The 17,524-nt window shown below is 35.9% G+C and overlaps 2 protein-coding genes across 3 annotated transcripts in view; both read right to left on the bottom strand.

Annotated features, from left to right (window-relative positions):
* LOC134850944 (centrosomal protein of 164 kDa-like) overlaps positions 1 to 17,524 on the bottom strand; it is a 556,693-nt gene that overhangs the window by 204,615 nt on the left and 334,554 nt on the right. The gene's annotated exons all lie outside the window — the stretch shown is intronic.
* LOC134850935 (kinase D-interacting substrate of 220 kDa-like) lies at positions 3,829 to 14,376 on the bottom strand. 2 transcript variants are annotated; one of them, XM_063866757.1, is made up of 4 exons: positions 14,284 to 14,376; positions 11,631 to 12,730; positions 11,249 to 11,403; positions 3,829 to 8,647 (listed from the first exon to the last, which is right to left on the bottom strand). In XM_063866757.1, exons 2-4 carry the CDS (start codon positions 11,839 to 11,841, stop codon positions 4,013 to 4,015), a joined length of 5,001 nt encoding a protein of 1,666 aa, XP_063722827.1. In that variant the 5' UTR covers positions 11,842 to 12,730; positions 14,284 to 14,376; the 3' UTR covers positions 3,829 to 4,012. The 2 variants fall into 2 exon arrangements, with proteins under 2 accessions (XP_063722827.1, XP_063722826.1); XM_063866756.1 differs by lacking the exon at positions 14,284 to 14,376 and adding an exon at positions 13,753 to 13,864.

The raw sequence follows: 17,524 nt of genomic DNA on the forward strand, positions 1-17,524 counted from the left end.
TGGCACCAAATTCAAATAGACTCAATTTTGCTAGTAATATTTTGGAATCTAAAAAACTGAAGGCATCCATCCCCACTAACTTTGCGTGTAACAAATCGAAAAGCATACAGCCACATTATGTATAAATTATGAATTGCAAACAATCGCGAGATAAACTGAGTTGAAAAATTTCTAAAATCGAGTTTTTATGATTGTTAGGTTTTGAAACAAATCGCTTTTTTGGTTCATTTGATGAATTAAAATTGCATCAACTGTGTTAACTTATTACCATTCGAATGTCTAAGCACATGCTATGAAAAAAACTTTAAAGATGCCCCAAAAGTGGCAGCAATATTTGCTAGACTTAGGTCAGAAAAAAAAAGGTTCTTAATAATTCACTAAACTGGCGCTAGTGTAAATATGAAGACCAAATCTCTTCACGATTGTCATTTTGTTCAACATGCCAAATTTCACACCATTATGGCAACTTAGACAAAACTTTTCAAAATTGAATTTGAAAGGGGGAACTGCAAAAGAGCCCAAACGAACAATGGTAACAAAAAAGCTCGAAAACTCCCACCTCACATTTAAACTTCAGTTTTGATAAACTCCTTTAACGTTATGTCATGAAATTTGTCAAATAACTTAAATAACTTATATATTGGGCACAAACTCGTTCTTCATACCTTGCAACGTAAGATCTCGCATTAAGCCACAGTATCACGTAAGAAAACTAAGAAATTCAAAAGTTGTAACGTAGGGGGGAAAGTGCAAAAGAACTTGAAACAATTACGTGTAAAAGTTTGCAGATTCTGCCCACCTTGCACTGTCACATCACGCATTCAGCCACAATAACACGCAAGGCAGCTAAGAAATTGAAAACTTGTATTGTATGAGGAAAATGCGAAAGAGCCCAAAACAATTCCTTGTCAGAAATTGCAGGTGGGAGAAACCGAAAAACGGACAACCAACATTTTGGTTACATCCAACAGCATTTAAATTTTAAAATCTTACATAAAAAATTGCATTCTTTTTAGGCTCTTCAACCTTTTATTCGAGAGGCTAATATCGTAAAAATTAGAAGTGCTGTTGACCCATTACAAACTCCTCACCCATTTGAATTTCAGTTATGAAAAACTGTTTTTACGATCTCATAAGCTAATAAAATAGTGCATTGTGAGCAACTTAACTAATTTGAACACATTCATTCTTCAATCTTTACATCGTAATATGACTCATTAAGTCACAATAACACGTAAGGAAACTAAGAAATTGAAAACTTGTAGTGTATGAGGAAAGTGCGAAAGAAAACCAAAACAATTACTTATCAGAAATTGCAGGTGGGAAAAAAAGGAAAAGCAGCCAACTAGAGTTTTGGTTAGATCCACCATTTGTATTTAAATTAAACCTTACAATTTCCTAGGTTCGCCTATCCTTTCAGCGAGAGGTTGTCGTGGAAATTAGAATTTGCGTGATTATGTTTCTCGAGAACGCGTCTGCTGGTCCTCAATTCATTGCAAAAAGTTTTTAACAATTTTCGGCAAAAAAATACTAGCGGAAGCCTTCTCGCGATTGCTTAAGATTTTCAAGCCTCCTGGGGGCTAAATGGAACATTAAAAAAATCGTCTATTGATAAAAATCTGAATGACAGTACGGAAAAATTTGGCAATATGATTTTTTAAATATACTATGCGTTACGCGCTTTTATACCTTCATGCATTGTAAGAAACGCGTTTTTGCTATTGGAATGTCATTTTATAGTTGAAGTGGAATACGAACTGAAGCATTGAAATGTAGTCAGTACATGTTTTTTCACATGTTCCCGTAAAAATATTCACTCTCAAGCTCCCACGTAGCTTGAAAAATTTTAGCATTTGTGAGAAAAACAAATCTAGATAGTTTCAAGTAAACATCGAAATCGTTTATAATTTTTTTTGGTATACGCTTTTAAAAAATGTAGAAAACTAAGTTAAGGCGTATTGGTACTCTTACCTCAACAGTGACACCAAAAACGAATAGACACAATTGAAATTGTTTGAAATGTAACAAACAGAAGGCATTCACACCCGAATTTTTGCATGTAATAAATTGGAAAGCATAAAGCCACATAATGTATAAATTAGCGCATGAATCGCACCTACGGTGCTTTAAATAGATCGTTAAAGGTAGAAAAAAAACCTTCCTAAAACACGTACTAAAACAGCATTATTTAATGCAACCGTGAAGATAATCTGGGCTCATTTATCCGGGGTTTCTATTTAAAAAAACGCCATATCTCGAAAACCGAAAATATTTGAGCAGATAAAATTAGAGGGCAGATTTGCTACCCTATACTGCTCTCTGACAGCATCCCACCATAATGTTAAAATTTCAATTTCTTTTAGTTGTTTTTACATCTAAGTTCTTTTGAAAAAGTATTTTAAGAAAATCATGAGAAACAGCATATCTCGGAAACAAAAGAGAACTAAGCAGTAAAAGTGAGAGTCCCGATTTAAACCCTGACAGTAGCCCCTGAATGTACCCTGACAGAACCCCATCATTAGGGCTGCAAATTTCAAGATCGGTTCGTTTTTGTTTAATTTAAAGTTCTTGAAAAAAGTTAAAAATCATTAAAACCGCCCCATCTCAGAAACGAAAATAATTTGAGCAATCAAATTCAAAGGACAGATTTCCAACGCTGGTCTTTAACTGACAGAAACCCGCTTAAGAATGAGAAATTCAAGTTCGGTTAGCTTGTTTTTATACCTAAGTTTTTTGAAGAAAAAAAATGAAAAAAAAAAAAAATCATCAAAATCGCCACATACCTGAACTAAAAGGATATGGGCAGTCATATTTGGAGGGAACAATTGCAAAACTTGAGTGTACATTGACAGCTTCCCACCATCTGGTTGGTTTTTTATACCTAAATTTTTTGAAAAAAAAAAATTGAAAAAATCATAGAAAACGATATATCTCGAAAAGCGACAGGATTTGAGCAGTCATACTTGGGCATCGGATTTTCAATCCATGAAAGTACCTTGACAGCACCCCACTATAGGGTTGAGAATTCCTAGTTCGGTAAGTTTTTTTATATCTAAGTTTTTTGAAAAAAAAGTTGAAAAAAATCATATAAAACGCCATATCTCGAAGACCAACAAGATTTGAGCCGTTATACTTGGCGCTAGATTTGTAGACTTAAAGTGTACCCTGATAGCAACCCACTATAGGGTTGAGAGAGAAAATGTCAAAGCACATGCTATCAAAATGCCGTAAAGATGCCACCAAGAGTGGCGCCAATATTTGTGTCTTAGGTTGGAAAAAAATAGTCACAATATTACGTTGCGCACACTAAAGCTGGCTAGCGTAAAAAGCAAAACACACTTGCAACGTCTAACCAAATAAAAACTGAACAAATGACAAAAACTTAAATATTTTGTGAAAATTTTTAAATCTTCCCTGCGCTATTTTAAGTTCATATTTCCTCATTCCGTAACTTAATTATAAGACCAATCGCTTGCTCAATTCAATTTTTATTTATCGCAAATTCACAACTTTTAAGCTGCTACAGCTAGTGAAAAATGATCACAGGTGACAGAAGTTTTTGATTTCAGGTGACAGAAGCGATAGACATCAATATCATTCATGTGGAGTCTCAAAAAGTTTTAAAAAAAAAAGGTAGGCAAATGATCGGCGACTCTTTGGGTATTACAGTAAAACAAAAAATTGTGCGCAAAAAATTGCCTGATAAATAGAGATACTGAAAAAGATAACTCATTTTGAATTGGTGTGATACAATCTATAAGACACACATTAAATGAAACCTGTACAATAAGTTCAAAATTAAGCAATTGAAAATTCGAATTCCTCAGATCTTTTGCTTTCTCAGATATTTTGAGTAATTATACCTGCGTCATCGTACATTTTAATACTCCAATTACCATACGATTTTCACTCTTATTTTCTTCTGAGAAAACGAACATCTAATTTCACTAATCTATAATGGAGTAATTTCTAGCACTTGGCAGACAACATGTAACACATAGACACTTCATCTTCAAACATAAGAAGAATCCGTGTTGTGATTTGCACCTGACAAGATATTAGGCATGCACGATTTTCTGTTTTGTTCTTTATCGCCCCTCTTGGAAGACATAGCTTCCGCTTTAGACTGAAATTGTTCTGTTTCCTGAACACAAAACGGGAGTTTATCAGATTCAAACCTGGTCCTCATCGATCTCCGTTTTCTAGGCGACGATGACGGATTTGAAGAATTAGTGCTCAGAATACTATTAATGCTGATACTTCTTTTGACTTTCTCAATTACAGAATCATTAGATTTAAAACTGGTCTCCAATGCATGTAATGATAGATCCGCATCTAATGATGGTGACATTCTTAAGTAAGTTGTTGACTTTGCATTCGATCTTTTCCCATTTTGCTGCAAATTGCCAAACTCGTACCCGCTATGTATTAAAGAACATCTTCGTCCAGTGCTTTGACTTCTTCTTGTGATTAAAACATTAGAATGTCTCCTACTTTCAATTTCTGAAACAGGTCGACAGTTTTTCGAAGAAAGCATTGATTTTCTAGTCGGTTCTTGATTTGTTTTGGTCTGTTTATTTAAGAAGTCTTGCTGGAATATATCTGAAATACTGGCTTCCTTTTCCTTTTCCCATTTACTTGAGAGTTTCAGTACAGGTGGGTCTTTGACTGGCTCTATTTCTATATTGGCAGCTGTTATTGTGAACCTACTTGGGGTTACCACTGGACTTGAAAGGGGAATCGGGCTTATTTGGGAATGGACCACCGAAGTCACGACCTCCGATGTCGGCTGTCTAAGGATGAGTTGGTTCGGATTGTGAGACCTCAATTCCTGAGCTTCCTGGGGTGAAAATGTACTCTCAGAATAGGCAGTGTAATTCGGAGAAGCAGCGTTGGCAAAGAAACTTCCGATGTGGGTCGAGTTACTAGTTCTGCTACTTCGGCTCTCCACAATTTCTCGTCTAGCATCTGCACCAGTCGCCGTTATAAATGACACATGTTCTGTTTCCTGATTCGCAATGCCGGTTTGCTCGCTTTGTAAATCTTCACTAGGCGAAACTGCAGTTCTATAATCCCGTCCATCAAATGAATCGTCGTTAGTCGTCGAAGTCGGAAGACCATCAGGTAAATTTAAAACATGGTTTTCATCGCCATTAAGTGACCGAGAAGTGGCTGTGGTCTCCGATTCTTCTTCCGAATCCAACATGCGTTTTGTGTATACCCATTGCTTGAACAAATTCCAATCGCCGAAGGTCATATGAAGGTAACATTTAAGTTCTTCCATGTCACATACCGCCAAAACTTTACCATTGATATTCTGACTTCGAAGCACCGTTCTGTAGTCATACAACCTCGCTGAATCGATTCCTTCAATTTCTGAACTTAAAACATTGCACACATCGTCTAAAGAGTAATCGGTTAAATGTCGGTTCCGACCTGAGTTCTGCAGTTGGGTCGATGATGGTATTCGTGGAGATCTTGTCACCCGGATATCCCGATTGTGTTCCTCGCCCACTGTTCCTCCTGCGTTCAGATTAACAGAATTAATTGTACTCAAATAACCTCCAGATGAGTGCCAATTCGATTCTCTGACCGCGTTTGATGTCGTTACGAGAGCGGACGATGTTGATGGAACTCCAGAATCTCCAGAAGTAACCAAATTCTCTGTCTGACAAGCCTCAGCTCTCAGATCTGTAGTTGATTCCGAAGGCAAAGCGTCAATGTAAGTCTTTAAAGAAGGGTCCAGGTTTACGGTATGTGGGTAGAAATTTCTAACATCGGACAAGGTTATTTGCGGGTGGTGGTTTGTCAAAAACAGTTCCAGGAACCGGCGCTCTGAATCATTTTCAAACATCTTGTCGCTTTTCACAGGAGGCAGCGTCAACTTTAAATCTTCAAACACATCTCTTATGGTCGTAGTCAGACGAAACTTCCAAGAATTCTTCAGTAAATAGAACAATATCCAAGATGTATGGTAGCTCCATTTCTCAGTTAAGTGTACCCAAAAAGCTAATTTTTTCCAATCAAAACTTATTTTGTACGCTCTTAGAAGACGCCCAGTTACCGATATTATATTTATGAGACGTTGCATTTCTTTTGGATTCAAATCATGAAGACAATCACGATCTGATGTTAACATTTTGCTCAGATTCCAAGTTGAGAGAACACATGAATGATACAAAGCATTGTTATGTCCCGAAACATGACTGTAGTCTCGCTGTATGAACAATCTCTGACTGTTACTGTTAACTGTACGTGACGAAATAGCCCTAGCAGGTGACCTTTCGACCGCTAACATGTCTTGCGAATGCATGAAAGACGAACTTACTAGACCTTTCATCGCTTCTAAGAAATAGTTATCTCTAGATTTATCTGGAAAGTAAAACGGCAGATGTACTATAGTTCGCATATACTCGTAACTCTTAATATTTTGGTTTATAATTTGCGTGTTTATTCTCTGTTCTATAGACTTGATAATCGAAACTGGGTCGAGACAGTATACAACAATGAACGGCATTCCTGGGTAGCAAAATAGAATAGTGACCATTTCGATGATTTTCATCAATTTATCCTGCTCGCAACGATCTAACCCGTCGAGAAAAACTACCATTCTTGTAGATCGCATTGCAAACTGGTCTATTCCTATCACAATATTCGCCAATGATTCCACATTTTGTTTCAATTGCTGAATAAACTTTCCTTCAGGCATGCTGTTGAATTTTTCAGCCAAACGCAGAGATCTCTTGTATTGCGACCTGTGAAAAGATTGACACACACGAACTATAGTTGGTAAGTGAATTAGCAAAATAAACAAGGCTACCGAGGCCAACGCAATGCATGGAATCATGAACTCGTTCGGGCCTAACATCAAGAGAAAGCCCACCGTCAGAATCAGAAGTACAAACAGTATCAGATGCACATATGTGGGAATACAAAATGTCAGTTTAAACTTTGATTGACGTCCGTGATTGCTTTTAAGCGATGCTTGCAAAAGCCTGAATGCTAAGAAACCGTATTCAAGTTCAGCCTCTGCGCATAGAGAAGCAACAAGTTTTGCAACTCCAGTTTCTTCGCTGATATCCGCGACTCTTGACCTGTCTGAAAACAGAAATCTCATCGGAAGCGCTTCGGTTCCATCTTGGATTTTTCTGCCTCTGTTGCTGGGAGGCCGAAGAAATGTGATACATAACAAAAGATGGACATAAGCTAAGAAATTGTCGATTTTGTCAATAGCAGAATGAGCGCCTGAGAATCTTCTAGAACAACAGCGAATTAACTCAATAACAACTACTGGTAATAAGAACAGAAAACTGCCAAAACACATCATGCTTATTTTAACTGCTAGTCCGTGAGGTGCAAAATAACCAAAAAGGACGATAAAAGCTGCAAAAATGAGTAGAATCAAGTAAAGCACCCAGCGTTTTTCACTTTGATGCGAAACAGGCAGAGGTTGACAGAAAGACTTCATGTCGTTTTCAAGTCTGGGCAAAAAGTGAGATTTCCCTGAGCCCCATCGGGCAAATAAACCCAGCGTAATTGGGAGGGGTAGAGATGGCTCGCTGAAAAAGTCAGCCAGGGACGCTGAGTATAAGTGGTATCCCAAAAGCTGATGACTCGTTTCATTTTCTTCAGCTGGTAGAAATCTTCGGGCTCCGAACACTTGGTTCAAAACGTGTGACTCATTTTGAGAAGTGTCTAAATTATAGGGTGTTTCTCCCGATTTATTGGGCATGTAGAGAATCCTTCCGTGTTTCGGGTTGCTCAGCAACAGTTGAGTAATGGCACCCATTTTGGCCTTTACAGCTATGTGCACAGCTGTATTTCCTTCTAAATCAGTCTCGAAAACATTAGCTCCTCGTTCTAATAACATCTCCACTATTTTGAAGTTCGATTTCTTCGTCGCGCGTATCAAACACGTTTCACCCGCTGTATTTCGGACATTGACCTTCGCGTCTCCTTCTTTGATTAAAATACTCGCAATTTCAGTTTCGTTTTTCTCGATGGCAATCATAAGACTAACTTTGCCTTCGCTTCCAATTAGATCAACATCCGCACCTTGACTGACCAAAACATTAACTACATCTTTATGGTCGTTTTTTACTGCGTGAATTAAAGCCGAATCGCCTTTCTGGTCGACTTTGTTCACGAATGCTTTCGCTTCAATTAGAAGTTCTGTGATTTCAACAGAGCCCTTTTTGGCAGCGTGCATTAAAGCCGACATTCCTGATTTGTCCACACAATCAATTTGAACGATTTGTGTTGGACACGATAAAATCAGATCGACCAATCGCTGGTTATTTACACATACACTTGCAATAAGAGGCGTCCAACCGTTCATTCCAGACATATTCACATCGGATCCGCAACTCACCAGCAAACTTGCGCAGTCAAAGTGACCTTTTCTGCATGCCCATAAAAGCGCAGTTGTTCCGTACTTATCGGGCGAATTAATAGTTTCGATATTCATTCGTTCCAAAAGTAAAGAGATAACTTCGGCGTTGCCTCGTCCTGCTGCCCACGACAGACACGAGACTCCGTAACTGTCTTTGTGTTCAATAATTGCTCCCTTTTCAACCAAAAGAGGAATTAAGTTTGGGATGTCCAAGAAACAAGCCCATGTTAGCGGCGTCCAATTGTTGCGATCGGGCTGAAAAAACGAACGATTTTTTAAATCTCTAGTCTTCAACACTCGACCCGGTACAACAGAATTCCGCCTAGCCTAGCCAATACAAGTCGACAGTGAAAAATTTCCTGACCAAGCAAAAATAACAAGCCAAAAGCAGACCTAGCCGAAAAAATTTTTTTTGAAAAGGCGAATACCAGACTTCCAAACACCAAATTTGAGATAAAGCAGCCTAAGCATAAAATAAACAGACCAAATGGTCTGCCAGTAATGTCATAACAAATACAGGCAGCTTAATAAATTCAAAATGCACACAAGCGGAAGAATCATTTCCCAGCCTTTCAAATAGCTGCGAACTGAATGTCGAGACTAATTAAACAAATCAAAAATAATCGACAAGCTTCGCTGAGAAAATAATAATCGATCAGATTTTAAAAAAGCGAACTCTTTTGTTCAAATTAATATCCCCATACATAATCAGTTGAGACAATATATAACAAATGAACGATGAATTATCAGGCAATACCTCAATGAAAAATCATAAAGTATACTCAAGTATACTGTTCGACAAAAGACACCACTTTTAAAAATCGTAGCATATCTTCATTTTCAAGACCAGCAACTGAAACTTAGCAACGTGTCAATGAACTCGAGATCTACTAAACGTTAAAGCTTTTTGAAGTTCAAGAAGTTTTTATAATTGGTCTTTTTCATAAAACTAACCCAATTGGAGACAAGGATAGCCGGTTGCTGCTCAAGCAGCACAGAATGTTCGGACCACATTCTCAGAAATTATTTTTTTTCATGTTTGTCCCTTTTTTATAATCGTGTGATGATAGAACTATACGAACGCGTCGAAATTTAGTGAACTAGGCGTAAAAGATTCCATTGTCTTCAAAAAATAAATTAACACAAAAATGAAAAAAAAATTCAAAAACACATTTTAATTTTTTGTCAATTTTTCCCCCTTTAATTTTAAATAAATGTTGAAAGTTTTTTGCCAGAGAAGCGCTAAGCGAAACTTTTAAAACAACATGCAGTTTTCGTTTAAGTACATTCAAAATTTTTTAAAGCCCAAAATGCTAGTGTTCATTTTTAACGAACGTTATTCGATCGCTTTTCTCGCTCGAAAATAGACGAACAATCAAAATTTCAACCTGTTTTTCTCGACACTGGAAACATGTGTAGGAAACTTAATAATGCCGTTTGCATCACGACTGAAATGGCTTTAATATGATATATCACTCAACCGAGTCTGATGATTATTTGTCGTGCCTGATTTTGCGTGGAAAACAAAATTGGCTTTAATATGATATATCACTCAACCGAGTCTGATGATTATTTATCACACCTGATTTTGCATGGAAAACAAAAAGAGATTACTATGCACAGAAAGTTTCCGACCATATGCATAAAAAATACAAACATTTTTTAAAAATTAGTGTCGTTTTTTTTCGGCGTGGTGTGATAAAAGGATCTGAGCGAAAAATTAGAGATAAAGCATATTCGACAGTTATAGTAAAATTAGATTGAAAAAAAAACATTTATTGTAGAAAAATTATTAGAACAACAAAAATCGAAAAAAACTAATGCAGTTTTTTGAATTTAGGAAATTCAGGATTCCAAAAAAGCTCTTAAATTCTCAAAAAACTAACGTTTTTCAACATTGGGGTAAAAAAAATGTCGTTCGAATCGCGACTGCAAAGGTTTTAATATGATATGTCACTCAACTCTCTCCGCTGATTATTTATGGTAGCTGATTTTGCGTCGAAAAAAAAACGAAAACACGAATACAAATTCCTCCCAATTTTTAAAACGTCGGAACGAAAACTGGGTCAAAAAAAAATTTAATTTTTAATTCCGCTGGGAAATCTAAAAACTTGAATCCACTTCTTGAAAAATTTTTAAAAACAATTCACGTTTTTTGCACCATTTTATTTTGTTATTGCAGAGCTTAATTTTGCTCAGTTTTAGCAAATTAAATCGATCTGAACTTAAAGCAAACAAAACACCAAAAAACCCCACGAACAAAATAAATGTCTTCAGTTCATTCATCATCACTTAATAACTGATTATCAACTAATTATGGCCTGCTGACTGTTGTAACCAAGATGAAGAATCATCAAACCGAAAAATCAGATCGCCGAAAGGGCGAGAAAAATAATTGTCATGTAAGCTAAAATGATATATTCCGATTAACTATTTTGGGCACTTAGATAAAAAACCTCGTAGTTTCAAGGCAGGTCAAGGAAAAATAGGGTTGTCTATGAAGCAATTTAGAGTATTTCCAGTTCACGATAGAAAACTGCTGTCTTCAGTAAAGCTCAAGAAGCAAAACCACTAGAACAAAGCTTGTATAGCAGCGCATTTGACATAGGAATTTAACTAACCCAAACTATGAGTAATTATGTTTAAGATTCAGTGTTTTCATTCACCCAAAATTCCCAGATCAAAAAAATCAGCCCGGAAACCCGCCGCAATACATGCATTAAAAGCCTAAAAAGACGGCAATGTTTGCGCGAAAAGAAATTAAAAACCTATCTTCTTTTCAATATTTCGTAAGGAAACATAATTCAACTTCATTTTTTGAACCATATTCAAATTCAACAGGTCATATTCTTTTACCTTTCGCAATGCAGCGTCATTCTCAATCAGAAGTCTGGCCACTTGTTCGTGTTTCTCTTTCAGGGCATAAATCAGAGCCGTCCAGCAGTCTGAGTCCTCCACATTCACATCTATCTCCGGGTACTCCAGAAGCATGCGGACTATATTCAGTTGGCCTAAAACAGTTTTTTAAAACTTTGTTGAATCAATTTTTGCTTTTGTTGTTCAAGTGTGGACAAAAAAAAACTTTTCAGAAAATCGTCTAAAATCTGCCACTCCTAATCATTACTCAAGTATTTGTTGCAATAAGCACGAAATTTCTCAGCTAACTTTAAAGCTCCAAAACCGTCGTTTTAAGTAAGAATTTGATTTTACCTTATTTTAGATTATGAACATCATTTACCTAGCTCAGATGCAATCATTAACGGCGATCTCCCAGCCGATGAGCTCGAAATTCCATTTTCCGATATGTCGATCAATTCGTTCACATACGGCATCTGATTGGTCAATATTGACTCGACTTGAGACTCGTCATTGTTCTGGATTGCAACTATAAGTCGTTTGAGAGTATCCATTGAGCTTGTTAGCTCGTCTTTGGTCTTGTAACGATACATAGTGAGGCGATTCTAACTTTGTTCTCCAGGAACGGAAAAAGTAATAACTTATCAAGGAAGTTATCAGTTTAAAAACTAACTAGTCTACAAGCAACCTTGGAAATAGTTGGAAAGAAAATGCAAATGATATTGCAAAATAAAGCAACTGAATATCAGGTATTCCACTGCTGTTGTCAAAAATTGCAAAATAGCACAACAAATTTAAGTACATCGAGTTCGTTTATTCAGCCCAAGTCTGTTTCCCCAAGTGCTTGGCATGTGTGATGGAATCTGCAATTATTGTGAATGAATAGAGCAGAGGCGTTGGTAGGTAAAGCAAGTTACCCAATTCGAAGATGATAAATTTCCAAAATAAATGAAATGAAAACGTCGAATTCAGTGTCGTAATTCTAAACCTTGAAGATTTTTTTGTTTGCCCGAGGATCCGTTTTAAAGAGTTAAATTTAGATTGAATACGACAAGAACTGTTCAATTTCCAGATAAAATTTACAAAATTAAAGCTTAACTTATTTATTAACGTTCGTATTTATTACGAAAAAGGTATATTGTGAAGACGAACAGGAACAAAATACAAAATGAGTCCAGTAACTCAGAAGAAAAGAAGTGATTATGATGATGATACAATTTCACACCTTGATCGGAATTATGACTGCAGAAACCGAGTAAAGTAGCCCAGCCCCGAAATAGTTCTATGAAAAAATAAACAACATTTCTCCGTGAAGATTAGAAGACGTACTGTTTCTTACACAACGAGATAAATACAAAGTCTATACAGTTTAAAGAGATGACAGATAAATGAGTTGAATGGTTGGCTTCAATTGGCGATAAAGAAATTTCTGATCCTGTAAGATTCTTGTGACCTGGAGGTGCAACGTTCTACATTAAACACCTGAAATCATGTTAATAAAACTTTTTTTTAAAATGGTGAATTCCAAAATAGCACAATTTCCAAGCAACATAACTGCCAACTGGCATAGAAATTATAAGATTTTAAGTGACGTTTACTGTTGATACCTGTCGAAAACACGACACTTTTAATTGGGTAGGTAAAAGACGGTTTTATTTCGAAGTTGCAGTTTTTAAGATTCCGTTTTAAGATTCAGATAAAAGCGATTTTTTTCGAATGGAATCGTAAAAAAGTCGTTTTTATGCTGTTGAAACAGAATCATTTAAACTGCAATTTCGAAATAATTCGTTCGAAGTCTACTAATTTTCCTGCAAATTAATTAAATGCTAATCTTGCATTAAGATTCGAGTCAAAAATTGATTTAAGCCATTTTCATAAATTTGTTCATACTTTAAATGATACCGTGATATCTTCGGATATTATGATACAATATAGAACATTATACCAGCCAGTCTTTTGTTCCCAGTCCTTTTTGTACGTAAGTTAAAATTTATTCTACAAATCTATTTTCCTTCATCCATTGAAACCTATTGATTGACAATGTCTGTTTAGACTTTTTAAGTTATCGTCCTATCGCAGCAACAAAAAACTAGCTAAGTCAAGCGGCATGACTTTCTTTCTTTACTTACTTAAGCCCAGGACATGAGTTAACTTTCCAAGCGCTAATATTTAAAATCGGATCCAACATACCAGTTAACTACCCGCAATTAACTAACCCCTCCCCGTTATAATAAAATTTAAGCTCGAAAAGATTACTCGCCAGTCATGGGTTTTGTTGCTGTGATAGGTAGACAACTTTAAAGTAGTGGAGACCACAGGAACTTTGGAAATATATAGAAAACTCAAAATTTTAGCGTTTCGACTTGATCAGAATATCTCGAAACCTCTCAAAAACCATCAAGCAGTACACCATGAAGAAATTTAATTAGCCTAGCCCGATCATACTTATCCGCAGTAATAGAGCACAAAAATTGGACACTGAAAATTGTCAATGAATTACTTACGAATTATCTTGCCGAGTGAAGGTGCACTAAGATAAAACTATAGTACGAAACGAAAACGGGACAAATTTCAGGCTTCTGCTTCAACTAAGGATGGGAGTGGGAAAAGATTAACTACGCTGCATTAATGATTCTTTACTCTGCGTATTTTAAGCCGAAGAAGAGTTTACCTTGAACAAACACAGTCGTCGAACCACAAAAGTTTGGTCATTTGAAAGGTAACCGAAAACGATACTGCTAGTGAAGACATGGACCATAATTTTGTTTAGAAGACCTATGTCTGATGCCCATAAATTAGAGAGCGTTCTATTTATAATTCGAATTTTGCTGCATTCCGATTGGTCGAAAATTTGATTTACTTAACCTAATTAACAATTACCCATCCCCTGCTTAACAATTAACATTTTCTTGAAAAAAGGGGGGTAATTGTTAAGTAGATCCGTCAAAACTTAATCTGCGCTTGTAAATCAAAATTGAACCACTAAGAGTAAAAAAAATGAGAGTAAAAAGCATTTTAGACCGCTAAAAATCTACCTGAACAAGTGTTTTCATCTTCATCTTCGTCTCATTCAGGACTAAATAAAAGAAGATAAAAATAGTTCCATGAAGTCGAACTGACTAGCAAAGGCTTATTTCATTTAATACCAACTAAAAACTCCAATTTGAGCTGTAATCTTAATCTTTTCCTGCATCAGACGCAGGGTTATAATTCCACAAATTAGCAATAAGTCAGCCAAGACTCGGATTTAGTGAACTGAGTCAAAAGCGATGATATTATTAAAAGAACTTGTTTTTTTTCAGCCTTATCACATGAAAAAGTTGGATACTCAATTATTCACTACGCTTCAACTTTTTTACAGAGCGGAAGAATTGAAGTAACTATATAAATTGTCCAAATTAGCAGTTGTTTCCGAGCCAAAAAAAAAGAATATTTTTCTTACAAGGAGGTCTAAAACTACCATTAATCATTTTGATTCGGCAGCATCGAAATTAGCGCTTTCGCAAATTAAAGTTTAAATTGTAAAAGTAAGATACATAATGAGCATTAATATGAAAAAAATTAATTCGGAAGAAAATGATGCTTTGAAGAAAAAACTATGCCTCGGAAGGCAAGCCGACAATAAAAAGTAGTTAAACGATTGGTCTGTTCAAATTTTCCTCAGAAAAATCAGTTTCCAACCATTACTGGCCCAAAAAGGTATCTGAAAGATGTCTAAGAATCATAACCAAGCAAGGCCACTTTCTTACAGATACGTACGAATTATTTAGGAAAAAAGTCTGTTTAGGGGAAAAATTCTAGTGAAACCAGCAAGATTTCGATAACTACCAATTTCAGCCATGACAAAAAACGTTCAAATGTTCCAAGTCAACGTTTGCACGCTAATAAGGACAATTTTAAAATGTTTCACATACTCCACAGCGCATCTGAAATTGGTGTCGCGATAACAAGCGAAACATTGGGTAACTATTCGCTGAAACCCTTAAAGCCAAATAAACAAACCAAGCGGAAGAAAAACAAAAAAAAACAAAGAAAATAATTGTTTCAACTCTTCAACCGCAATTAAGAATATTGTTATTTCGGAAATTTAAAAAAAAAACTGATGCCGCAAGAGTAAAAATATATATTTAGGGTTGAAATATATTTAAAAAATCGTTTTTGTCAATAAAAATTGTAACAAAAGCACAAAACATCCAGAACAAAGATGCCTGCATCATTAAAAAATCTAGAAAGAGCTTTGGGAATGCTACACAAAAGCCAAGTTTTCAAATAAGTCCTTTCTGCGGAACTAAGCAGACAAAATAAGCAGAAAGCAATAATTTAAAATAGTCAAAATTTTCTAGTTCCAGGAAAAACAAGTCTCAACTGGAATAAAACTCCGGGGCTTTGTCGTCTCAAGCGTCGTGGTTACAGCAACTTGGAATAAAGCTGAACCATCAAGCTACGAGAACTAAATCGACAAAAACAAACAGACGGACGATAGATAATCCGGGGAAAAAAAATTTCTAGTTTGCAAAAAAGGACCCGACCCGATTCGAAACCCAAATCTCTACCGTCTCAAGCAGTTGTTTTACCTCTATGCTAGATGCACCGGATGGTCAATTGGACTTGAATTTATAATAATCAAGCGGTAAAAACGCCGAGAAAACACTGAGCAGAACCATTCATGCCGAAAAGAAATTCAGAGAAACTCTTAACTTATAAAAAAGTACCTATTAAGTCCCTTTTCCCCTCAGATCATACACACGCTCGCAAAAACTTTTCAGACGTAGCGAAGCAATAGAGGTCACTTAGTCCATATTAATTAGGCCAAAATTCACTAAGCCGATAAGGACGAAAAAACGAAAGTGAAATTTTAACAAATCGAGCTGGTATAACTACAACCAATTTGAAAAGCAAACTTCGATTAAGCCGAAATTTTAAAAAGCTAAAAAAACAACTGCAGTTATAACCGTTTACACCTAAAATAAACGATTCTTAGATGTGGCAACTAATGCGACAAAACATAAGCAGTCAAATATGAAGCCGAAATTTTTGTGAACCGGAACTATTACCGTTTGAAAAAAAAAAACTGTTTGAAAAAAAAAAACTGTTTGAAAAACCCAAGGTACTACCAATTCAATGAGTCCTATAGACAAAGTTATTTACGGGAAACCGTCTAGTACCCAAGTGCAATACCCTTGCTATCGCAAGGGTATAAAGATTTCTCTAAGTTTTTTTTTGGAGTTTTGACATTCAAAAAGGATGACTTTGTAGCAGGCAGGTTTATACAAATCACAAAAAACTCACACCAAAAACAATCAAGAAATTTTGTGATGCAGTATGAAAACTCTCGAACTTATACAAAAAAAAAGTTATCTAATATGGAGTCTAAATCAAGAACGAAAAAAAAAGAAAACTAAGAAAAAATTTTTTAAAAAATCTATAAAATTAAGTTAAAAAAATTAAAAAACACCTGCATCTACGATTAAAATTGCCGAGAGCACACGAAAATTCCCCGAATTGGCAAGTAAGCCGGCAAAACATAAGCAGATAACCGAAAGTCTGACTATTCAATTTTTGCCGAGAAAATATTTCAATTTCATACGAAAAAAAACAAGGTCCGGTGGGGACTCTCACTCCAGATCTAAGGGTACGAAGGAAACCGCGTTATCTCCATGCCATGTGGGAAGTTGCCTTCAACTTCCTAAGGTTCACTAATAAAGCAACTTCACAATTTTTTACAGCTTTGTAAGAACAGTTGTATACGGGGAAAAAAGTCTAGTTCCGGATTACAAGACACTAGCTATTGCAAGAGCAATAAGTAGCGAAAAAACTTAAATAGGGCTAGATAGTGCAGCACGCAATAAAAATTATAATGGACTTCGAGTAAAGTTTCAACGCACTCAATTGAAGCTCTCAAACTTTCGTCTAACTAAACCCGACTTACCGAGAACTTTAAAAAAAGAACTTTTAAAACTAGAAAAAACATACCTATCTCGAGCAAGATATATTACGAAAGAATGATAGATTTTGATCGAAGCTTCTAGTCACTAAAACGAAGCTCTCAACTCGTATAACCAAGCCCCGACTTACCGAGAAAAAAAAGAAAAAAACTTCTAAGGACAAAAAAAGTATACCTTCTATTTCGAGCAGGATAGTATAAAACAAATAATGGATTATGAACAAAACTTCTAAGCACCCAAACGAAGCTATCAACTCTTCGTCTAACCAAGTAAGCAGGACTTACCGGGACTTTTTTAAAAAAAGAACTTCTAAGGACAGAAAAAAGTATAC

This window comes from Symsagittifera roscoffensis, chromosome 7 (genome assembly GCF_963678635.1).
Source record: "Symsagittifera roscoffensis chromosome 7, txSymRosc1.1, whole genome shotgun sequence".
NCBI classification, from domain to species: Eukaryota; Metazoa; Xenacoelomorpha; order Acoela; family Convolutidae; genus Symsagittifera; species Symsagittifera roscoffensis.